The 26559-nt window shown below is 39.9% G+C and overlaps 1 protein-coding gene across 4 annotated transcripts in view; it reads left to right on the top strand.

Annotated features, from left to right (window-relative positions):
* whrna (whirlin a) overlaps positions 1–26559 on the top strand; it is a 184325-nt gene that overhangs the window by 133329 nt on the left and 24437 nt on the right. For all 4 annotated transcript variants that reach the window (XM_046067501.1, XM_046067502.1, XM_046067500.1 and 1 more), the window contains 2 exons: positions 4322–4530; positions 7145–7181. In XM_046067501.1, coding sequence (XP_045923457.1) covers positions 4322–4530; positions 7145–7181 — 246 coding nt within the window. The remainder of the gene's footprint in view (positions 1–4321; positions 4531–7144; positions 7182–26559) is intronic.

Raw genomic sequence — 26559 nt, 5'->3', positions numbered from 1 at the left:
TGACAATATTAAAGAAATTCTTGGGAAGATTAATCCAGCATATTGGCATTCTCTAAGTGGTTCCTCTGAAATTAACAGTGTTGTTTTGAATGAGGCTCACGGGGTCATAAAATTAATCAGAGTGTAATTAGAGTCAGAATTAAACTTCCATTCATTTGTCAAATACAACAGGTGCAAATAATCTGACTTGATTAAGTGGTGCTGACACGCAGCAGCGCTTTAACAAACTGATACAATAGTACAGAATATAATCTGGACCTCACATAGAAAAGATGTAAAAGTATAGTATGTCACTAGGTATCCATCCATATATTTTTAACATATGTTGATGTTATGGTCCCTGCTTCTTCCTTTCCCAAGTCATGTGTCCACTCGACCAGATAACCCAAAAAATAAAAAATAAAGACGTTGTGTTTTGGTATTTGGTGTTCACATCAAACATTTTGACTAGTAAGAAAAGTAGTAAAAGCACAGGTGTTACTAATAATATAATGGCCAGCATGTACAATATAAACTAACCCTGGTACCAACCAAATCATTCATTTTATTATTTACAACTGGACTTCTCCTAATATGATATGTCAGCATGTCTCCTGACACCTTGGATGGGAAGCAATGAAAAACTTAAACCCCCATTTACAATAAGAGCGTTCTTTCAGTACTGCACTTTTGGTGACCTCTTAAGCTCTCTCATATTGGATGGAGGACGTCTGTGAGTCGCCATGCTCAGGTTTCTCCACAGATGTAATGTGGTGTTCAAGACTGGGCCATTTAAGGACATTTAGAGACTACTCCCGTGGCCTCTCCAGCATTGTCGTCACTGTATTGACTGTGTTGTTGTCTTGCTAAAAGGTGACCCTTCACTCAAGTGTGGTCATGAGGTCATGTGCACTCCAGAGCAGGTTTTCTATAATGACTTCTGGTGTATTGTCATATGCCTTTTCTTCTGGTGTGACTTTCATTGCCTGACTGATGAAGTGATTTTGAGAGCTTGGCCTTTTAGCAAGTTCTTCCATTTCTGCAGAGGACCTCTGAATCTCTTGCCACCTTGCTGCTAGGCAAATGCAACATGGACGCCAAAACGCTCCTCATTGTTCTCTTGACATTCTTCACTTCTTCCCAAGAAATGTGGACTTATTTTATATTTAAATACCATACGGAGGAACAAGAAATTAGATTTACAATATATTAACTTAGCATCCACCGGAATATTCATTTCATGGCATCCTCCATTTCTGTAAATGCCAGCAAACGCTTCATAACTCGTGAACTTTTTTCATCTTTAAAATAGGACACATTGCATATTGGATTGTTTGCAAAACATAGTGTTTATGCGATGGACACTACTTTCTTTGTTCCATTGTGGAATTTGTGAGGGCACTGTTCATCGAACACTTAAACAGTGGAGGGTAAATATAGTGCACTTATTCTGTCCACTGCTTGTGTGGCTCTACACAAGGTGACAGATAGCTAAACAGATGTGGGTTAAATGATGAAGTGAGACGAGGAAGTAAAGTTGAGGGCTGTTTGCTTGTCTTTCTTCATCTACTTGCATTCTTACAGTGTTTTCCAACAACTCTGTGAAACTAAGAGCATACACACAAAAAGCTTATTAATGTAACTAAAAACAGTGGAGAAATGTACATGCTGAAATTAAACAGATGGCTGCACTACACATGGCAAAAAGATGATGTAATGATCTATAAATCTAACCAAATTTTTTTTTTATACAAACAACATATGCAACAATACTATAAAGTCAAAACACGTAATATTACTCAAAGCTTCTCCAGTGTTCAACACAGGTACAATGCTTTGGCAATATTGTTGTTATACATTCATGCCAATAAAGCTAATTTGAATTTGAATTTTACAGGTGGATGCCGAAGATTAAACAAAGATGTCCTAAAGCCCCTTATTTTCCCAAACTAATTGTCAATCTGAACTATAACCCTACCCATGTGATCACAATTTACCAATACAGCAAAGACATTCAGTTGACAGCAGTCTTAAAGCAAACACTCGGAGGTGCTAGCTGCCCTTAACCTGCATGTAACATAACAGCACTGTTATAGTAAATAGGGAGTGATTTCAAACACAGCCCTGTTATTGTTACTGGCTGACTGTCACACCATCATGGCATACTGTGACACTCAAACATAACATAGCCATCGTTAATGTTATTAGTAACACCTGTGCTGTGCAAAATGTCTGCTGTACACGAGGCATAAAGATCTAGATATCATGTTAAGGACAATCAATGCAGAAATTGATAACAATGATAACAAAATTTCAGACATTTGCTTAAAAATTGCCCAGCACTTTAACAAAAACTGCTTGCGCGTTTACTCAGCATAGTTTGGAGAAAGACATTAAATGCAAAAATACATATGATATGATAATATATGTTTTTCAAGATCACTCTGAGGTCAGAATGCCACTTCTCTTCAAGTGACAGAGAAGAAAAATGGTGATGTGTTCGTGTGTCATCTTCTTTTGTGTCAGTTTCATGGCCATGTGTGCACTCGAGCTGTGTCAAATCCAAATAAGACTGATATAAACCGAGCTAAGCTCACAATAAACTGAGCTCCAGGGTTGTCAAACACTCTAAAAAGTACATAAGAAGCCGATTATTGACTCTTTTTGTAATGCAAACCGCTGGAACAAACAGCTTGTAATCTGTCTTAAAATCTGCCTCTTATCCGTGCGGCTTCAGCTCAGCCTGACAGCATAAATAAGCGTTTATAAGAATTGTTGGCAGCAGTGTGTTTTCTCACTGCAATGGTGCTTGTTAGCATTGATTTGCATTTATTAATACAGCTTTGATTATGTGTGCATTTGCATTTGCACTCAAATGACTCTACTACATATTATTAAAACTGGGTCATTGTAGAAGCTGATAAAGGTGGCTCTTTATGTGGAGAATGTCCTCCGCTGCCTCAGATGTGCTTTAGAGGTGCTGCTGTGCATTAGCAGTGGCAGATATAGTGTTGGATCACCTCAGATTGTTGGAAAACACCCAAGAAACTGAAACGTATGAGATTGGGAATGTCTTTAATCTCTAGCTTGCATTTGCTGCTACTCAGAGAGAACATTGAAATGATTGTGAGGTTCGGTTGGCCGACCACAGTAAAATAAGAATAAAACAAAGAGAAAGAAAGTGACATTTGGGGACTTTTTTTAAATGCTAAACACTACATCAAGTCTAAATGCCAGACAAAGTAATTTACAAGACCAGTGACTCTGTGCTGTTTTGTAAAGGGGGAGTGGTGAGCCCGTCCTCTGACTAATTTATAACACCGTTATGGTGACAGATAAACTTAATAGAGTCAGTGTAAGACAATAAGATGACCAATCTACCTGACATTATTTCCTTTACCCAGAGCATTTCTGTCTATTTGGGCAACAAAAGACTATTTGTTTCCAAAGTGTCAGTGTCACAGCACTGTGACTTTCATACTGTTGGTTGCATGCACTATAAGAAATTAAAGACTTTTCTGCACTTCTGTTGCAGTTTACAAACTGTTTGTTTGTTTATGTTAGTAATCGGATGGAGTAATTATTAATACAATTGTGGAGTAATTGTACAGAAAGTTTTGTGGGGGCTTTTTGCCTTTATTTCAGATAGGATAGGGAGAGACAGGAAATGAGAGAGGGGATGACATGCAGCAGAGGGCCGCTGGGGTAAGGACTCCTTGTACATGGGGCACGTGCTCTACCTAGTGAGAAAGTTAAGTGTATCATACCTAAACCAAGCAAGGCAGACATATAGATCAACTAGGTAGGAAAAGTGCAGTTTGAGATGGAGATGGTGTATCAGCTTCATTCAGCACAGATAATGGTCTCGACACACCTCAGAATGTTGACCTTGAAGTTAAAGCTACAATAATAAGCTCATTATAGGAAACAGGTGCGGTCCAAGGTGGTGTTTAGTATGGACATCATTATACTCTTTCTGCTGCCGCCTCCAGGCCCAGCCCTTTAATAGAATGTGAAATTGCATATGGCCTTTTCAATTACATATTAAACAGTTCTGGTCTTGAACCTGCCAGTGAGCAGAGAATACTTTAATCTTTGTGTAATTATATCTTTTCGCTGCCCAACCTGAGAAAGTCACAACTTTTAACAAGAAACCTACATGCTAATTATCTTGCTGATCCATTAAAGATTTTATACACCTCCACCACCTCCACCTGTTACATTACCTCTCTCTGACCTTTGACCTATGAACCTGTGCATGTGACAGTGTCTGCCTGGTCCATCCTCACCGCCTTGCTCAGTCCCCCCCGCCACGCCTCTGTGTTCCCTCCCCTCCCCGCAGGTTGGTGACCAGATCTTGGAGGTGAATGGGCGCAGCTTTCTGAGCATCCCGCACGACGAAGCCGTCAGGGTCTTGAAGTCGTCACGACACCTGATGATGACGGTGAAAGACGTGGGCCGCCTGCCGCACGCCAGGACAGTGGTGGGTGAGACCAAGTGGATCGCCAGCTCACAGATCGCAGAGAGCTCCGCCAACAGCAGCATGGCAGGGTGAGTTTTGATTGGGCCCAAAAAATCTGAGCCAGTAACACTCATTAATACCCAAACCAAGTGCTGTAATTACATTTTGAGAAATGAAACATCAAGGGAAAAATTCTGCTTAATTTAAATTACCTTTCTTTTAGTTATTAATCTTTATCCATTGTTATTAACAAGTAAATAGCCTTTTAAACTCTACTAGCCACAGAAAAAAACACAGAGAAGTTACACACGCAGCGTATAAAAGCACATGCAACAAAATGAACAAAAAAAAGCAGGGGAAAACAGCTAGCCTAGCTCTGTCCAGCGGTAACAAATTCTGTCTACCAACACCTCTTAAGCTCACTGCTAAACACGTTATTACAAACTTGTTTGTTTGATACATACAAAAACCTAGAGTTACTGTATATGCTGGACTATTTCTTCTAACTTCCTGGAATCCCACAGTTTTCAGTCTTTGTAATAAGCTTAGCTAACTGTCTCATGTTTGTAGCGTGAGCTATTGCTTTAAGTGGGATCTAGTTGGACACAGTTCAGTTTGGGCTTAGAATTAGAGCTAAAGAAGAGAAGTGAAGAGTAGCAGAGTGATACCTTTGACAGGTATTTAACCTGTAAATGTAAATATATTATCTTATTTTTTGTGAAAACTGTTGGGCTTTATAGTGCGATTTTCAACACTGATCATTTTCATTAGATCAGTTAGTCAGATAATTTACTCAGCCTGACTTGTTGCAGGTAACAAAGAGGTGTTTAAATGTTATGGGAGTTACCAACAAGTAAAGAACTATCATTAGTCGCCTGATTAACACAATAATGAGTGTGACATTTTATTTACAGTGTCTTGGGGCAACAGTGATCTAATTTGACTTGTTTAACTACCAAAATCACTGAACACTTTAATGAAATCACAGATTTTAGCTTTTACTCTTTTTGTTTAACCAAATAAACAAAATTGAAACTACGCTAGTTTTAGTGATGAAAACTGGTACGAGAGAAGCTTGGGACTTGAGCGCAGTGCAGCAGAAAAAAGACTTCACAGAGATAATGAAGAGAACACCAAGAAAAGACTAAAGTAGATGCCACAGTCTTTAACCGCCTAATGTGATCAGACGCCTGTCTCTCGGATGGCAGAAGTTTCATTTGCTCCTTTTCACAGGATAAATAAAAATGCACCTGACCCAACAACCAAATCAGAGGCTGATGTAAATTCCAGACTATTTTTCTCATTAACTTACACACAACCCATGAGCCCGACAACTCTTTGATTCCCCAAAACAAATGAGGCTATAAAGGGTATTTAACTTTTACGTCGACAATGAATTTCGAATTCTGTCATGGTTATTATAGTATTTCTTCCAGAGGCAACACAGCTTTAACAGTAGAGACAGATGGTTGTTCTCAGTATGAATTCATTTATTTCACTCTGGTATCTCTCTGCAAGAACATGAAGACATAGTCGAAACAACAGCACTATTTTTTTTTCTTTCATTTGGGACTTAAAAATTTCCCTTATTTCACTGCATTTACATAAATGTAACATATAAATGTACATACTTTCCGCAGAGTATTGAATTTTAATTTAAAATTTTTAGTCATATAAAAAGGAAAATTTGTAATAAGTAGAGTTGAAATGTTGGCTGCTGTGCTGCCTTAAAATATTTTTTTACTAACCAAGTTGTCTCTTTCTCATGGAGCATACATGAATATATAATACTGTGGATTTAGCCTAAAATACTGTTTTACAAGTGACTTTGCTTTCTTCTGCTTGTGTCATTTCCATGTTGCATATTTTAAATCAGTGAGATTATAGTGCTGCACAGTGTCTCACTTGGTTTCTTTTCCTTACTGCCAATTATCTGGCAGTACAAAGAGAGCAGCCAGGGAGGAGGCATTTGAAAAATCAGTATGAAGAGAGAATAAGAGGCTGAGTTGATCTCAAAAGTCAACAGGGCTAATTGAATTTGAATCCCAAAACAGGTGTCCACGCTGAGCTTAAAGTGGTATTGCAGGTGGGACTGCAGTATTTTTCGGACTCAGTTTAACTAGCTATTATTTTTTTGTTATTTGCCCCTTTCAGCGCTTTCAGTTTTCACGTTTACTCATAGATTTAAAGTCTATGACTTTGTGGGCACTTGGGGATGTAAGGACATGTAATCGAGTCATTTCACTTGGGCAGGAGTATGGGGGCTCAAAAAATGAAACACTTGCTTTTATGTTTGCAGAGAGAGTGAGTGTGTGTGTGTCTGTGACGTGCATTTTGATGTCTGTGCCTTTAAATATATTGAAAAGCATGACTGATGCACGCTTCACGTTTTCTGTAAAAATGTGCCAACCTGCCACATCTCTAAAGAACATGAAAGCCATGACTGAGATTTAAAAATCAGTGGTACTGAGCATTTATCAGCCTGTGATAAATGAGAAATATGTTCAAAAAGATGACAAGCTGTCAGTCAAGATTTTAAATCCTCTTTACCATTCCTATCTCCAAAATGTGCGTGTGTGTGTTTGAGAGAGAGAATATTTTAGTGACACAATTGGTGAAATAAGCTGTTTACTTTTAACTGATGAATTACTCTTGAAGTGTCCCCCAGTGATTCATGTGTCCTTTTCATCTGTTTCTCTGCAGCTTCTCGGTGGACAAAGGAGCCTCTGCAGCAGGAAAGGTGAGATTCACAAGAAGGTCACTTCTTCGTTGTGTGTGTATGTGTGCACATGAAAACAGGACCATATGTATGTGTGTTGTGTGTTTCTCTTGGGACATGATTGTCAGTGTGTCGGGCCCTGTGTTAACTCTACTACTGTCGATGGGTCAGTGGTGTCGCCGATCGCTCTGTCAGTCCTGTGTGATCGGATAGGGAACAACTGTGCCTGTAAAGTCTCACCTTTTACCTGTCAAACCCACATTTTAATGTCTTGGCTAAAAAAAGTTATGGATTACTACTTTTTTTCCTTTCTTTTATTTATGTGTAATCCTAAACTCCAATCAATCAATCAAAAATCTGAAAAAATAATAACAATAACAACAAAGTGAACTTAAGTAACCACTGATTGATTGATGATAACTATGTTATTTACACACGTTTATATTCAAACAGAAAACGCGGGGCACAAAGACATTGTTGAAGCACTGAAATTGCTAGTTGATTAATCGCTTATTGGATCGACTCAGAAAATTGACATGCTGGTTCCTGTTTTTCGAATGTCAGGACAAGTGGCTTTTCTCTGTTTCCGAATTTTGGGTTCTGAGATCCCATGATGGGCAATTTACACAGTTTAAAATATTTTACTTAACGATTAATCAAAAAATAATTGAAAAATGAATTAATAATGATCAGCATTGTAATCCTACTGCAGATGTAAACGTGCTGCAATGCTGGAGCACATGCTGGTGCTCCATGAATGTCAACTTTCAGACATGGGTGATTGCTCTGACCAGCAGGGAGTGCTACTGCATTATTTGAATTTCGTTAGTTTTGCACTATTGCAGGTTGTCAGCACTGGGGCTGAGAGCAGCGCTTAATGTGTGGTAACAGACCACATGGGGCTATAGATTGTATCTAGGGCTGGACACGTTAACGCGATAATAACACGTTAACCTGTTACAATCTATAGCCCCATGTGGTCTGTGACCACAATCTAATTAATTAACGGTGACAATTATTTTATCGCATGTTAACACAGTTTTTTGTTATTATTATCATTATTATTTTGAAAGTCCGTTTCTCACTGGTTCTGAATACACATCCAGTCAAACCGAGGGGTGGGAGTTGATCAACCTGCAAATCACCCACCCAAACAAGCAGTGGAAGGAGGCTTCGGCAGACTACGCTGGATGCAGCTGGATGCATTCTTAAAATTTCAATGTAGTTGCTTGGACCCGCGGGGTTGCACTGCTCTTCTCAGGTGAACAACAGGGAGACAAGCGTTCTATGGATACTAACTATGGCAACAGCGTCTGTGCACTACACAGCTCTAGCCTATTTAACTTAAGTTAAAATTATAAGCCACTTAACTTTACCTGATAGGCATACATCTAGTTTTGCGGGGATGCTCTGCCAGGCGAATTACCCTCCTGTTGATGTCCTGATAACTATTTAGTAAACAGTAATAGATTCTGAAAACTCACAAACAGCGAGGATCAGTCTCTCTTTCAATGATTTGTGCTGCGCAGCGCGTACAAAAAGTTCAGGACAGGTCAACTTCGGCGCAACACTTTCACGGGAATGCGCCTGCGTGTCGCTACAGCCTTGTGCCCGACCACTTCACCTCACTGTAACAGGGACACTTGCTACAGGACATAAACTGTTTATGCTGCTCCCTGATGAAAGAAAAATGTTTCTGCTGATACCTGTTCAGAAAAAAACAAGAAAACAATTTATAGGTTAACCTGTTGCTCAGAAGGTGCCTGTTATGATGTTATGATTGTGGTTGTGGACTCTGATGGTAACTTGTAAAAAGTTAGTTGTTTAAGGTGAGATTTATAAGAAATATTTTATTGTTACTGTGTAAAGGGAATACTGCTGGTAAAAAGCACCTTATTTGTTTAAAGTGTTTGCAAACTACATGTTACTGTTACTGTTACTATATAGCAGTGCATTTAAATTAAAAGTGCGCAATACTCTACTTTAGAATTCATTATTCAATTGCAGAGGTGAGGACTCCAGTCTCATGACTTAGACTCGAGTCAGCCTCTAGTCACAAAAATGATGACAATGATTTGACAAAATCAAAGAAGACTTGCGAATCGACTTTGACTTGAACAGCAATGACTCCTGACTTCACTTGGACTTGAGCCTTTTGACTCGAGCTGACTTGACACTCCCCATGCCCGAATATAAATTATGATATAAAACAAATTGCGCATCAACATAGCGCTGTGCTCAATTAGACTGGAGCGTGTGGCTTCCTCCAGCAAGAGGGAACAATCACCGACCGTCCGAAGAGCACCCGGCCGTTCCGCGATGTCCTGTTCCTGCCCTGTACGCCCCAGCGACCCACTCCCTCTCCGGTACCTATGGGTTGTGTAGTAGGCCTACTACCGGCGGGCCGTGAACCGTTCGTGATCGTTCCCTCTGGCTGAAGGAATTTTACGCATAATTCATGCACAACAGCTGGGTGCCTGACGCAGCACCACGCAACTTTCTAAATTCCTCCACCTCACGGAGAAAAAGAAAAGTCAGGTCGAAACAGTGTAGAGAGACTGCTGCAGCTGTTGCATGAAGCTGCTTCCACCAATTATAAAACCAAGCTAATTAACACAAAACGATAATAGCGCCGGGTGCTGTTTCAAAACGACACTCGTTTTGTTTTATAAATCCAGCAAACCCCTTTCCTTCAAAGCTGAGGCTCTCGTCCCTCCGTAAGAGGTGTGTTCAGTGTTGCTTTACCCGATCGGTTCTTGTAAAATATCCACGGTGTCTGCGTCTTCTAACGTCATAGCGATTTATAGTTTTCTCACTGCTGGTTTCTGTCACTGCATCTCGCGACAAAACACCACGGTTTTATTTCAGCGTTCTGTAACGTAACTTCGTCAACTCGAATAGTTCACCTGTCACCTGCTCTGCTTCCCTCCGTGTACACACACACACACACACACACACACACACACACAGCCCCCTCAGTGACCCATCCGTCACCCAAAGCTGTCAACTTGGGGGAAACTGTGCTGCTGTCGTCCTCTTGCGCACTAGATGCTGCTTAAAGTTAATAATGTTGGATTATTGTTTCTTATTTCATGGGCTATTTGGGATTTTTGAGTAATGCATATATAGTAGCCTAGTTTTTAAAAAGAAAGTATTACATTTCAATAGTTAATGTTTCCTAAGTCAATGAGCAATCCTGTTAAATAACTGTTATCTCAATATTGACCAAAATAATTAGCAGCCCTGCATGAACAATTATTTAATTCATGAAAGTTGTTGTGTGAAACTATGCCTCTGCCTTCTTTCTGTACAGGCTAATGCTTCATTCAATACATTGTTTTATTTTTAACTTTTGAAATGGTTTTTAAATTTGGTGAGGAATGCATTATGACTTGTTTAGGACTCGAAACTCAAAGTTTAAGACTTGGACTTGACGTGGACTTGGCCACTCATGATCGGTCTGGACTTGGGACTCGACTTGGGACTTGAGTGCTAAGACTTGAGACTTGACTCGGACTTGTAAATCGATGACTTGGTCCCACCTCTGGCTAATAGTATCCATAAAATCGTGTGTTTTAGTCTTTAGTGGTCAAACCTCAAGCGTTACAACTGATAATCTAAACCAGATACTTTAAGGCTTCCCAAAATCTCAATGCCCCAAAGGCTATCAGAAACACCCCATCAGCAAAAACAGACCTTGTGTAGCAGTACCATGAATCTGTCCTCAATCACTCCCCATAAACTGTACTTCTAGTGTCTTTCATTTTGACTTTGACTGTGACTTTGCAAATGTAGAGAGGGTGTGTTGGAATGGAGAAATAAGAGGAGGAAAGTTGGAAGAGACAGCAGCTGACAGCAGAGAAAGAAAGGGGGAGAGAGAGGGGGGGGGCTGGAAGGTAAGAGGGAGAGCTCACTTTTCATTACGGAAGCTGGATGGACGGATGGTCTTCTCCTGACAGTGGGGGGAGGCGATATACTGTAGCAACACTGTAAGAGAGAACAGAGAGATGGATGTGGGAGGTATTTTGGGAGTAAGAGGAACAATTTCCTCCAGAGTTAGGTCCAAAGAGGGTTTAAAAATAATTGATAGCCTTTGTTTTGACCTGTTGCCTTACAACACACCAGCAGTGGCTGTGACTACCTGCCCTTTTTGTCCATGGTGCCCTTTTCAGACAGAAAAACTAAGATGGATTGTATAAGGGGCGCTATTTAACTGATCTCTGAGATAAAAGTGTCTAAACAATCTGCAGGGCTTTTTATAGATGTTGCAGTATTTCCAGTATATGCAGGGTGCCATATCCATCTACTCACCAAACCAACAAATCTTCCTACCTAAAAGACAAAATAGGTTTTACCTCCCAACTCAACTAAGTTTTGGTTACGTTTAGGCAACTAGAGCTTCTTGGTCAAGGGTTGGAAAAATACCATCTTGGTGGATAGATTGATGGTCAGGAGACACAAACTGCAGTTTTCCTTCAGTTTCCCTCCTTTTCCTCTTGTCTCTGTAGAAAGTACAGCTTCGGGATAAGCAAGAATGTTTTGCTCCAGTTAGCGGAGCATTTTCAAATTGTGCTGACACATCTTCAGTCCAACTCATTCCGCATCAGTTCACATCCACTTGTGTCTTTGCATATTACCATGCCACAAAATTTTGTGGCAGCATAACAACATCGTGCTTCTTCCAACTTTGTGAATGAGATAGGACAGTCATTATTTGCTCAAGGAAATATAAGTATAGGTCATTTAAAAGCATTTGAAACAATAACCAGTGCTTTTATTTTTTTGGTGAGAACTGTCACCACCGGTCTCTCGATTAACATTTAAATTACACTAACACTATGACACTACATTAGTGTCATTCAAAGCATTGCAACTACAACATGTGAATAATCTGATCTGTGGATGTCATGCCTAATGCAGCAGCATCACAGACTGTGTGTGGTGGTCGTGATTGAAAAAGCATTTTCACTAGTCAGCCTGGGAAATTTTATGACCACTTGGTTGCTTTCATCCTCTGCAAGAATTTACAGGACACTTGCCTTCCTATCCAGTTTCTTTTCCAGTGTGTGCAGTAGAACTAATCCTTCTGATGAAGAACTGCCAGAACTGTGAGACATGCCGCACTGCAACTGTTGAGGTGGGACTGTGACACTGTTAAAAACACAAAATACACTAAAGACTGTATTTAAAAGAGGGGTTTATTGTATTTTCTCCCTTGAAAAGTTGTCCTTGTACAAAACTCAGCAATGTTTTTAACATGTCCCTTTTGGAGAGCATCAGGTGTGGGACCTGCACCATTTTTAAGGAAATGCTTTTTAGATTCTTTGTTTGGCATTTCTCTTTATTCCACAGTTCACTGTGAAAGCAAGGTGACGTGACAAAGGTCCCAAGTTCAATATGAGCCTTTGATGTTGCAGTTATATGAATGGATGAATCCGAGGCATAGGAGTGACTTTGAACCTGGGGGGGTTCGGGGGCACGCGCCCCCCCAGGTTTATTTTTTTTAAATAAAGCACTTAAATGCTCATTTCTAAAGACTGTTGAAAACAGAATGTATTTATTAGTGTGGCTGAAAGAGGGTCTTTTTAGTGACAGAAGATGGAGAACAGGCTGGAGAGGGAAGATTTTGAAAACTCGGAGAGGGAGAGGGTCAGTGAGAGGGAGTATAATATAACTAGAACAAAACCGACTACATACCATGAAAACCATGGAACAGCTGCTAGTTAATGTAGCTAGCCAAAGTATAAATGTATTTAGTTATCCTAATGTTACACTTGATGTAAGCTGTCTATGATATTTCCTGTGTCTCACTTGGCCCTGACTCTCCCTGAAACAAATGTTTGTGAACATTTTCTACTCCTGCTCCTGTGACCTCTGTGCTCTTCCTCTTAAAATACTGCAGGATGCTCATCTCTGTGTGAACATTTTGACTACTTTTCAATTGTTTATGGACAAGTAACAGTGACACATACACACCTCTGGACGCAAGTTTTTAGGGTCAAGGATGGTCACAGACAGGGGCAAAAAAGTGACCCAGGAGTTTATCCCTGGTCAGCCCACTCTCCAGACATAGTATTTGTCGGGCCCTCTGTGTCTTTAGAGACCTTTATCCCTGCATTCTTGAGAATTTTATGCAAGTAGAGAACATAACTAAATGAGCCTTTAAAATACATTTTCAAAACTAGAAACACCTCTTTAACTCTCCTAATGTAAAGTAATCACTTCAGCTGAGCCCTTGAGTAGATAATTAAATAAGCCATATCATCATCAGTCTTACCATAAACTGGTGCTTTGGACTGTGCTGGCTCTGCTATTGACCTCATCTCAGCTTCACCATGTCAGCGCTGCTGGTGCCGCTGGCCAGTGGCGGGTAGAGTACTCAAAATCTTTACTCAAGAAAAAGTACAATTACTCTTAAAAGTTTTTAAAAAATGACAAACCTACTCAAGTAAAAGTATATTTAATAATATATTTCATCTGTTGTGCATCAGATTATTTCTATGGAAAGCAATTAGCTTGTTGATTATCTGTCATTTATATTGCTATTTCTGTTTAATAATTATTTTCCTTTTTAAATCTCCATGAATGTGTTGATAAGATCACTTTAAAATATCACGCTTGCTGCCCAGCCTCTATTGTTGCCTGTTATTATTGACATGTAGCCAATCAAACCACTTGCTTTGCAGTTGCACAGGCAGCCAAAACAATTTGATTATTCCTTAAAGCATCTAAATAATCTTTACAACGCGAATAATTATTGTGGCAGTAACATGGGAGCAGCTCGTTGTTGAAGCAGGTAAACCTACATACAGATTAAGCTGTGCGTCATGCGTAAAACCCAACAAGACTGTTTGATCCACCCAAATGTTATATCTCTCTCTGTGCATCTCAAAAATGATTGTTTCCTGAATAAATAACAGCTGGTAGCGGCTGAGTGAAAGCCAAGGTTAGTTTCACCGGCGACATTCTGTTTATGGACTGACCTTCGGACATCGCTGTAAAACAAATAGTAACCGATGTAAAATAAAAAAACAAACAAAAAAAATATCCATTAAAAGAAAGCGATGCTCTTTAACAGGATACTGTTAATATATCAGAATCAATCTAGTGATCATCTACCTTAGATGTTACAGAGTGAAGTTTACGTTTTCTCTGCAGAGACTAAATACGCTTTAAATGCGTTAATGGAAAGTGGAAGTATTTCACTTGCCCGCTTGTTAAAGAGCGATGCAGGCTGCTTTCCAACAGGCCACCAGTGCCATGGTGTGCGCTCACTGGATTTTAGTTGTATCAGTAGAACAATAAAGCCTCATACTAAAAAGGTATTTTCAAAATGTTTGCATCTGCCCAGCTCATTCATATTTGTGATAAGCGCCCGTCTCTGTATACCACAAAGGAGACCTGGCGTTCTTCTGTGTAACTGCGCGCACACAAGCAAAAAGCAGATTACAGACTGGTGAAGTTATGAAGGTATGAATGGAAAATGTAACGAAATTAAAAGTAGATTACTGGCCCACAAAAAATACTGGAGTAAAGAGTAAAAGTACAGTTTTAAAAAAGGAACGTGAAAAGGTGCCAATTACTTATTTTATTTATTTATTTAGCAAATTTGCATTACTTGTAACAAGTTTCTGCCCACCCTCCTCACTACTGTCTTCAGTTAGGCTGTAAGTAACAGCAGCACGAAAGAAACGTAGTATTGAGGCTGCACTTTGCTGTAGCTGCCTCCAGCGAACTCTTTTTTTTTTTTTGGCCCTTAACTTTTTAGCACCACCTTTGCCTTCTGTCGCATGTTTTTATAGGCCCACGTGATTTTTGTCCGCATTTCAACAGTTTAATCATGTCTGATGCTGAGTGTGTGATTGATTGATAAACTAGTCACTCAAACCGCCTGGCTATGAGCCAGCTCCGAAATCTGCGGAAAAAAAGTGACATGTCCCCCTCATGTATAATGGCTCCTACGCATATGGGATGAATGAATGGAGTCTTAGCAAAAATGAACCTTACAGAACACAGCAAGACTGTGTTTTTCACATCTGCCCTCTCAGAGGCTGTCACTCCCAAACACAAATACAGTGAGAAATAGGAATGTGATACAAAAATCTGTTTTAAGATTGTCCTCAACATTCCTATAGTTGCAGACATACCCTGACATTTCTGATTTGTGATAATACAAAACAACCTCATCTGTCTTTCCATTAGTCTGACAAAAAGCAAACACATGCATGCTGATGCGGTTTCAGCTCTTCCTGATTTCCCAGCTGAAGTGTTGTAGGGGATCAATAGCTTTTTATAATGCACTGTGCAATCCACTCAGGTTTAATAGCAAACCCTCAAAGAAGTCTCATCAGGTGTGAAACATTACATCGACAGTTCATTAAGACATCACTGAATGAGGGGAGAGCAGAGAACAAGCTAATTCTGACATTCAAAGTAAATCATTGATCATCTTCAAGCTATATATTTGATAGATTTTCTCCTCTTTACCGTTGTAGTTGTCAAAGAAACATGACAATACAAGTGGTTACCTAATCTAGCCCTGATTTTTCTTATTTACACCAGAGCAGCAGGTACCAATAATAAAACATAGTTGTTCAGCCCTTATTGACAAGGCAATTCATGTGAACATTACATGCTGTGCCCCTGGACACAAATAGCAGCAATTCAGTATTCTCCCTTTTGGGGACGCTGTGACAAAGAACCAAAACAGTAAAGTTGTGGGCCGGGCAGCTAAAAAATGGTGATGATTCTCTGTGGGTTCATACAAGCGACCCCTCTCACATTGTCACTTTGCTTGTACATGTCATTAGTACATCGTTATTGTAGAAAGATCTGTTTTAGCTGCTTAAGCTTTGGGCTTCATGAACCGCTAGGGACCACGATGGAAATAAGCCCTGGACTTTTCATGTTATCCCTGTCAATTGTCTTACACACTGGGATTTCCATTTTTACTTTTGCATTTGTCAAATAAACTAAACTAAAGGCAGCTTTAAGACGACTATGAGAAATATTTTTATATTGAAGGTGGATCAAATGAGTGTTATGTGAAATAGGTCGGTTGTGTTTTGGTTTTCTGGACTGCATCTTTACTGTTTGGTTCTCTCTCGTCGCTCTCATCAGTGTTGTTTCTGGGTGCAGTAGGATGTTGTATTCAGAGAAAAGCACCAAAAATCTAAGAAAGCATTTATCAGCTCAGGAGTTGGTGGAGACTAAGAACAGAGCTAAAATGAGAGTCAATATTGGACTCTTAGAAACTCAACTCCAAATGAATGATAATGTTGCTTAGTATCTGCTCAGTAGCTCTGATCAGTTATAGTTAAATACTGGAAGTGCCAATAGTGACTGCTAAAGTAGTGTGAGACAAGACAAAAGCCCAGGCCATACATGTTTGATGCAAAAGCTTAAAGCCTCTGTGTGTAGGATTTGAAAATTGAAACAGTTGTAGGCAGCAATGCATGCCAAACATTGTCATTTTTTTCACACTGTACTTCCTGCCGAGGTAAATCATGCAGAGCTGTTGTCAACATGAATCATAGGAGATGTACTTCATTTTTTCTGATTTTCTTTGCCAGGATTGGTTCAAAAATGATTGTCATCATTTGTCATTAGTTAATCAATATAGTCATTAAATTAAGTAAGTAAGAAAGTTATGTATTTAGTAAATAATTAAATTAAAGGCTGTGTTTGTTCAGACATGAAAAACATCAACAACATACTGTAACTTCAAAAGACATGAAGGCCATTATAAAAACAGTACATTATTAATATATCCAAGTCTGTGGACTTACTGCCACATAACAGGAAATCAGGTTACAGACACCGGGGCAGAAGAAGCTGATTTGTACAGTAACTGTCAACATGGCACATATTGTCTGGTCCTCCTTCCTCTCTGTGTAGCAGTGTCAATATCTTTAAACCAGCAGTTTTTACCTGCTCCACTGCCCTCTACAACATCTCTACAGTACATGATTTTGATACTGACTGTTATTATAAGGTGTTGACACTGACATTGTTGGTCTTGTATCATGCTGTTTGAACCATGCTGTGTATCCATTTGATATGCCCACGTCCTATAGCCTGACCTTGATGAAATACATGTTGTTTGATGGAGTCTTTTGATCTCCCAGATGAAAAAAAAAAGTGATAGGGATCATTATTTCACAAGAAATTTATTATTTTATGCTTGCCTGTACCTTAGACTGTTGGAAAATATATTTTTCAAATTGAACTCAACAAGAATCAGAAGCTGATTTCAGTTGTTGGGTTGTTGCTTTTGTTGCTTGTGTTGGCAGTAAGACACTACTTTCAATAAAATCTGATCAAACCACAACCACACAGTCCTGACAAAGCAGTTTAAAGCCCTGGATATACTTAAGCAAAAGCTCACGACAGGCCGTGATATGATATCACAGTTAAGGGTCGCTGTTCGGCCCGACGCGATGGCTTCCGTGCATATCCTGCGTTCCATTGGAGCATAGGTTGGGCCCGTCCCCAGGAATTAAAGCTACATGTCCGTGAGATGCAATTCAGCACATGAACGTGGGGGCAATAGGCAATCTGACCGGCAGGTCAGTAGCAATCTACTGTTCAACACACCAGCCTAGGCGATGGTGGTATGCAGTTGGTTTGCCAGCCGCCATTAAACGCAAAAGAAGAAAAAGGTCAGCTGCAGACTTAAAAAACGAGATTTATGGTGGGATGTTTACAATAACTCCTGGAGCTATTACCAAGATCATTATGATGTCTGTTGAAATCACAACCAGCTCGAGTGTCGCTATTTGGTTGGTTTACGATGTGCAAATTTGGAGGTTGTCAAGGAAGTTAGAGATGACAGCGTCAGAATTTCACCGACTTGATAGTCTAACGTGAGCTGCAGGTGACTGCAGGGGTGGGTATAAAAATGGCGCCGTCAAGTCAGACACATTCAACCTGCATCAGCTTACTGTGAGCTGACATCAATGAGTGATCTCGCGGCATTTGCAAAGAAAAATCCTGCGAGACCAAGCAATAGTGTGGTTCCAACAGCCGGAGAAAACCAACTGCAGCCACTGGACTCGGCGCCTGCAGCTGCCTTGCTCACGCGAGACTCCTGACCTTAAACCCATCCAACACCTTTGAGATGAACTGAAACACCAATGCCGCCGACTGCAAACAGTGCCCATGTTTATGGAACAAGATGCTCAACAATCATCTATGGGTGTAATGTTTGGGTGTCCACATCTTTGTTTGGGTACTGACCTATTTTTGGCCATGTCATCTTTAGGTGCTTTACAGTTTTTTTCTGTCGCTATGGTACAATCCACACAACTATGTGATAATATTTCCCCACTCTTAATACAAAAAACTCAACAGATCATCAAAAAGGAACTTTTTCACAACTCTAAGTACATGTGACATTGACTCGGTACAGCAAAAACATGTAAAAAGACATGTTTCACATTGAAATACATTATGTTCATACAATGTACATGCAGAATGTTTGAGATTTTCTTCTCTGTTGTTAAAATACCTTTTACTATCAGTATGTTCATTGTTCCTAATTGATCATTGCTGAAACATTTGCCTAATATACATGTATGTATAGTTGTTTCATTTGCCTGAAGTATTCAGATTCAAAACTTCAGAATCACCACCCTAAGGCGTGAGATTTTCACTGTATGTGACCTCAGTAGGATTCAAACCTACAAGCTTAGTGCAAGTAGCTTAGTGCTCTACATAACAAACAAAGCCACAAAGGACTACTGCAATGATTACAGTATGTACAACACAATACTGTAAAATACACTACATGATTACCCTCCATAATTACATTGCAAATGCATTGTTGCAGTGTTTGGATTCACTGATAGTTAGAACAAACTGAAAAGATATAATTATGTTGTGTTTTGATGATTAAACCATATGTTTTCATGACATTTCACGACTTGTGAAACTAGTACCAAAGCGAATAAAACAAAAACTGTAATATGAAAACACAAATCCCTGTCGTAATCAGTCTATGCTACAGCAGCTCTAGAAATCCCTAAGAAGCCTGTAAGAACACTAAGTGCTATTTGAAGGCATAAAGGTGCAGGAAATAAGAAATGTTAAAAGTAAAACCACAGGTTTTATTATGAGTATCAAAGTGTACTAGCTCAGAATAAGCTCAGACAACTGAAGTGCATGGCTGCTCTGTACTGTTCGAATGTGTATGTCTGATTGTGTGTGTATGTGTGTGTGCGTGAGGGAGAGAGAGGTACACACACACACAGAAACAGAGTGAGATAGAGGGCATTAAGAGGAAAAGATATGTAGCAGTAGGGCTTTAGTGCTAGGCAGAGCAGAGCAGGCAGAGGTGATAATTCACAGCCCTGCTACTCCTTCATGTGAGCCCGACAGCTTCCCTTGGAGTCTGTCCCCAAAGCTAAGCTCACACTGTATCAATATGTCCTCAGCATAAAGATTAACATCTCTTTCAATGATCTGCCGGTGATTGTGCTGCTTTAACAAGCTAAGAGATTTGTGGTCATCTCATAATTTCCTGCATCCTCTTGTCATCTTTGTCTCAGCTGGTGCCTGTAGATTCAGCGCATCCCAGCGGTCACATCTCCTCCACATCTCCTGTCCTTCCAAACACCCCGCCCTCCTCTCTACCTCCATGTTGTTATTGCAGCCCAAAGGCCAAGCTGGACCGATAAGCTAATTAATTAAGGATAGGTCACAAAGCAATTCTCGATCATTAATTCTGCACTGACCCCATTTGGGCCCTAAACTAGAGCAAATGAATGTTGTTTGAGAGACAACAAAATGTATTACAGCAAATAACAAGGGTAAATATTGCTTTTGTCAGTCAAACCTAATTTGCTTGTTGGAGTCTGACCTCTTAAATGTAAAGGTACACCAGGATTTTAGCGGATTAAGATGCCCAACGGTCAACTGAAAACAAAAGAAGAGAAATAACAACATACATCTTAGCAGGAATGTGCATACAGTAGTCATACCGTACTGAAGAGCTTGAACAGGTCTTGTTGAATTTAAAAATAAACTTCTTAAATTCAATAATAGCTGATACTCAAAAGCAAACTGAACTAGAAGATGTTCTGCTTTCATCATCAAGACACATCCCCAAAGCTTCTGTCAAATTAAATCCACCTGCTAGCATACATAATAATTTTTTCTTTTGTTAGCTATCCATACAATAAAACAGCTCCCTATGAAGTGTGTAAGTCGTGTGTTCTCTTTAAACAAGAAAGAAACGGTTCACTTGTCTGTTTCACTCAAAGCAGCTTCTAGGAGAGTTTGTCCATCTAACGAGGCAGCGTTCTTGCTGTGGATGACATCCTGTCACTCCACTCACTTTTTCTTATTCATCACATTCCAAATTAAGCTCAAACCAGACAGGGAAGCCCATCTGGGATCAACCTCCTCCATAACCACCTGCTCTATGCCACACTAAGTTTCTCTTAACTGTGTGTGTCTGTGTCTTAATTTTGGTTCTGGTTTTCCATTTTATCTTACAAAAAAATTAATGACAAGCTGACCTATGAGAATATCAGCATTTACAATTAATTTATAATTTACCATTGATGGGTTACTATGGTCAGAAAACAGGGTCTTGTTCACTGACTGAATATTTTAGTTTTTGAGATTTATAAAGCTTAGACCAGTTGACAGTTTTATAAATACAAACAGTAGTATACTACATAGCACGGGTGTATTCAGGGATTGATTTGTGTAGATCCTCCACATTGTACAGACATGGTGGAACTACCCAAAATCAGCTGATGGCAGTTCTCTTTTATTTGCATTAACTTTGTAAAGAGACAAGGCTGCTCATTTCTGTATGAAACAGGGTTTGCATAGAGGCAGGATATGTGACAGCAAGTTTATACGTTGAGATTTTTAATTGGCAGGATTGTAACCAGGTATACTGTATGCCTCACTCTCTTAAACTGGAAAAACAAACCTGCGACATCCCGAATGTTTGGGCAGCTTTTCTGTCGACAGACTGGTGATGAAGAACGCAAGTTATCGGCCGGTCTGCTTGATGAATTTCTTCATAAATACATAATATCAAGATTAAAGATTTCCAGGTTTTAACTCTGCCAGCCTGAAGTTGGTACTGTTGCAGTGATGCTTGTAAGAGTGTGATTTCAAAACCAACAGATCCTGCCTGTCAACCAGTTGCCCTTCTTCTTCACTGATACACACACATTGAGACATCAGAGACATACAGCTACAATCTAAAGCCTGCAGCTGAAAAATGTCTGCACACAGCTCATCACGGACTGAAACAAAGAGCAGAAAGACCACCAACTGCTGGCAAGCGCTCAGGAGCAAAATACTTTGACAAAGAGTCTGATGTGGATTTTTATATTGCCTGTAAAAGTAAAGTCTCTCTTATGAGATGTTGGTTCACTCGAGCACCATCTCCTTTAAGTAGCAGGTTTGTGACTATAACAAGACAGGCTTCCTGTATTTCTCAGAGGGGGTTGTCTCAATCTGTAGTTGTGATGTAGCATTTGATTTTGTATTTTGGAAAACTGGTGGATTGTTTCAACATGAGTAGATTGTTTCACTAAAAGCACTACTTCTATATGTGCTGTACCGCCTCAGTGAGATTACATTCATTACAACCTTACAGCAATTCTGTGTATGTTCTTAACATTGTTATCAAGTGGACATGCAGTCCAGTTTTTAGCCATGCTAGGCTAACAGTGTACCTCTATGGAGGTTGGTCTGTATGTCGGAATACTGGGTGTATTGCAATGAAATGTTGTACAGACGTTAATGTTCTACGGAAACATCCGGTCTAGGGCTACAGTGCAGACTACTTTCTTAATGAATTAGCAGCAGAGATGCATTGTGGTTCGACATACTGTCCATGTAAGTCATCAGTGATGTAAGAGCATCAGGTAATTGCCTGAAACGTTCAATTCTGATCCCGTCACAGGTTATTGATTATGTTGCTGCTAATGTTATCTGATGCATGAAAGAATTTAGCAGATGTGACAGCTCTCTGAGCAAAATAACACACAGACATTTAAAGCACAGGGGGCTGAGAGAAACCGTTGCAGTGATAAGCGGCTTCCCCTTGATGACGTTGATTATCAGTCTTAAATTTCGATAAGAACAGGGTCAACTTCACTTCATGGGAGTCTCGAGCAGTGGACAAGATCTGACTCTGTGGCTTGAACACCAATCTTTTATGGTTACTATTATCAACGATGGACTCTTGTTGCTCCATCTGATGGAGGAACATTATGGCTTGTAATGTGATTAAATCAGAACACCGTCGCCCCAGGGAATATAGGTATCTGTCAGCTTTACTGTGAAGAGTGCCAGTGATGTAGTAAATATATTGTCATAACTTCCTGGGTTTGCAGACTCATAAAGTTTACATTTTGACCTTAAAGTTCTGTATGCTGGGAATCGCTGATGGAAATGAGAAGCTAATTTATTGGGTGTTTCAAAGAATATAATATTACAACATGTCAGAGGTACACTGGTTCTCTCTGTAGGACTCAGGTTTTAATACCCAGATCTGCCCTGCGAGGTCAGACACAATCTGTGCCACCATCATGTGCAATCGATTTTTAAAGCGTTGGCATGGCAATCTCTTCCTCTTCTTTCTTTTGCAGTGATTTTTCTCATCCTGTTTTTATTTTCAGAGAAAAGTGCTTAAACTCCCTGTGAGAGAAATAATGCCCTAATTGTTTTTACAAACACAGAAAGAGTGCAGGGATGTGAGAAATCATGGCAATCTTTACGTTAGCAAGAATCAAATTTTATTGACTGTGACTAATTTCTTGTAACGTCTCATGATTGAGGTTTGTACTCAAGACTGGGTTTAACAACAAATTCGTCCGGATGGCTTTTTGGTAAATCTAATTATATTTGACCAAATAACTTTTTTTTTTTTCAACAAAATAATCTAAACACAAGGTTCACTTACTGGCTTTTACCTGAGTTTTCAAACACATCTCATGGACTTGGAGATGGCTCAGTTGTCATCACGTGACCTGATTTGTAACTTTGGTCACATGATAACGGGTGGTTGTATCTGAGGGAAGAAAGAGATCTATGATCAAAGATGGTTTTCTTGAGCTTCCTTTTTTTGATAAAAGACTGATTCCACACAGGACCAGCCATTGTCATCATGATCTTTTGTAATTTTCTTCCTTTTTCCCCACCATGCACTGACTGGACACTGAGCCATCTCCATGACAACTAAACAAACTCCAGATGCTGATTAAGTCCATGAGATGTGGAGAAAAGCAACTAAGTGAACCTTGAGTTAAGTTTTAGAACTACTATTTCAAAGGTCAAGAATGAACTCAACAGATTTATAGATCACTGACACAGTCCAAGTTATAGTTGTAGTTTACTAAGCAAAAAAATCTGATATCATGGCCACTTGCCATAAGTAACTAAGAAATCTAATTTAACAATCCATTCATTTACACATACAACTTATTTTAAACCTAACCTTTTTTTTTGTACTTTAGGTTCGGCTGGTCTCCTTGTGTAATACTTGTATAACCTCAATCCTTTAATGCACAATCAAGTTATATACATTTTCTCCCAGTTCAACCTAATCAGAATGTGTATGCTGCAGAATGTATAAATAGTTATATGATCATAAAGACAAAATAAAATCTAAACGGACAATGAATCTCACAGATTGATCTATTCATGAATGTAAGTAAAGTAAGTGTAAATTTTTAATATAGCACTTTTCACAGAGCAAGTCACAAGGTGCTTTACAATGATACGTCATATATAATAATATGTCACGGTAAGTCATGTGAGGAGCAGGTAAACCAGGGATAGGACCCAGATGCAGAACACCAGGACAAAACATACTCAGTTTAATGTTTTTAGTAGTCAAACAAAAGGTGTACAGGCTCACGGTAAGATGACACAGGCAAGGGTCAAAAACAGGCAAGCAGTCCAATACCAAAGCAAACTCATCCAGATAGGAACGGGCAAATAATCCAGTCCTTAGAAATCGAAAGAGCTAAGGTATATCTATCTAGCTATCGATCTATTTATGTAATGTAATATAATGTCTAACTATTTCTATATCTCTCTTGTCTCTGTGGGCTGTCCAAAGCAAATTTGGTATTTGCTTAACGTGCCATGACATTTGCATTTTAGGTCAGTGCTGCCGTATCATATTGTATACATCATCGTCTACCAGACCTCATGATTAATATAATTCCTGGGCAGCAGTTCTGTTTGTGTTGCTAGGTAACATCTATCTGAACAGGAAGAGGTTCACAAGGGAGTGAGCTTGTAGTTTGAATCTCAAGAATAGCACTGCATTCTGCTAAACATTATTGATCCTGGCTTTTCAGCAGAGATAACGTAGCGCTCTCTCTAACATACACAAGTTCTCTCCCCCTTCCTACTGTCTCTCTGTCCCTCTCTCTCTCTTACCTGTGACGTCTGCATCTCTTTATTTTCTGTGCAGTTTTGGTCATATGACCTCTCCAGTCCTCCTTAAGCCTTCCTACTTTATCATGTGTTAACGTTGAAAAGCCCTCTTTCCATCACACGTATAACGCCTGCTCTCAAGAACAAAAGGATGCTGATGTGTCTCCGCTATGTTGTCAGTGTAGTTTAGAGACAAGCAATTGCATTCACTGCTTCTGGTCATGTGTGAAGCTACAAAGCTGTTGATCTGGGATTGTGGATGAGCTGTGTGTTACTGATCTTATGTGCCTCTTGGTCTTCCAGATATTAATATAATAAATATAAAGTTTATCAATCTGTTGGTTTTTTGTTGCTAAGATGAATAGGATGCTAGGATGCTACAACAAAAAAGTCATGGCACAATCTTATAATGGTTCCATGAATGCTTCACTTGGGTAGATTTTACAGTCACTCACCCATGTGCTTCTCTGAATAGCTACAGACCTTTTTTTTTAAACCACAGAGCAGATCTTTTTAACCCAGCAGAGTCACTCTTCCGTTTCATTTATGGAAATTTAGAAACCTCCTTGAATCCAGCAGGGTTAGTCATCCCAATTGTTTTGGGGTTGTCTGTATAAAGAGGATTTGATGACCCTCTGGGCCTCTTTAACCCTGCAGCTCAGCCAGCCATTTGCTTGTTGTTTTTTAGAAAGATTTGCATAAATGTCATTAGATTAGATATTCTTAGCTATGTTTACAGATATATGAAAAGTGCAGTGGAAGAGCAGTCAGCTGTACAGTCTGATCTGACGGCAGCAGATTGCAGGGAAAGTTAATAATGAAATAAAGTTATTAATGAGACTAATGAAGGGGTGATTCAACAAAAGAAATAGGGGAATATTGTTTGTGTTTTTGTGCTTTATCTCAGCTTTTTTCTACTCTTTGTATTGTTAAACGGAGTGTAGCTATCGCAGAGATAAGGCCTGTGACATTTCCAGGTTGTGACTCGCCCAGTTTTCGATCGGGCTTCATCTGATTTATTGTTTGGGTGTCGACAGTGGTCGTTGTCGTTGTTGGTCACTGCGATAAAAGAGCCAATAAGCTTATCTGGCATTTAACAAACCTCAGAGAATGACCTCAGCGATGGCCCGGGTCCAACAAACCTACCAGCGTTGCCGGATGTCCAATAACTGTAAAATTGTGCTCTTACAGTAAAAGTGCCCTCTCTCCGTCCCCATGCGTCACCTTCTTGAGCAGACCTCATTAGCGGGAGACTGCAGGTGTTCCACTCCAGTTGAGTGACGACCGATTTCATTTGCTCCCTCAAGTGCCAATCTGCCCTCTAATACGACTGCCAGAAACAGACTAACTGCTCACATGTGGTCCCATTGGTTCCCTCCACACCGCCCTTGAGTTAAGCAACCAGGACACGGATGCTTTAGAGAATTTTTTGTGGTAAGCATTCAGGGGATTAAAATTCAGGCAGGGTAGCGACAGAGTTCACCTTGGGCATTTAACAGTTTTTGGCTCTGCTCAGACCGGGACACTGGGACACCTACTGCTGATGATAGTGAGTGCGGGAAAGAGTTGAGGATGATGGGAAGGCAGAGGAGGGGAAGTCGCCTGGCCTGTTTCTTCCTCCTGTTTCCATCTCGTAGCCTACAAACGCAGGCAGACACTGACCCTGAAGCTGTGACTTTGAAGTGTTGCCTTTAATTAAGGAGTTAATTAAAGAGAAGCTGCATGCTAGTGAGCAGATAACTATGAAAAGAAAAGGAACAGGCAGAGAGAAAAGAAAGGAGCAGATATGGAGTGGAGACGTGATATTGGCAGCTCATCAGTTTCTGAAGTGCCAGAGTGTCTTCCTCCTGATTGGCAGACAAGCCAGCTGGCTCACCGGAGACAAATATGAAAGCTGTAAAAGAGAAAAACAAGAACCTGCCACCCACATGTGTGAATGGCACAGTTTCTGCCCTGCTGCAAGCTGTGGTGTTAGTGCCAC

Source organism: Micropterus dolomieu, linkage group LG13, assembly GCF_021292245.1.
Source record: "Micropterus dolomieu isolate WLL.071019.BEF.003 ecotype Adirondacks linkage group LG13, ASM2129224v1, whole genome shotgun sequence".
NCBI classification, from domain to species: Eukaryota; Metazoa; Chordata; class Actinopteri; order Centrarchiformes; family Centrarchidae; genus Micropterus; species Micropterus dolomieu.
This window is presented reverse-complemented; position numbering and strand designations above follow the sequence as displayed.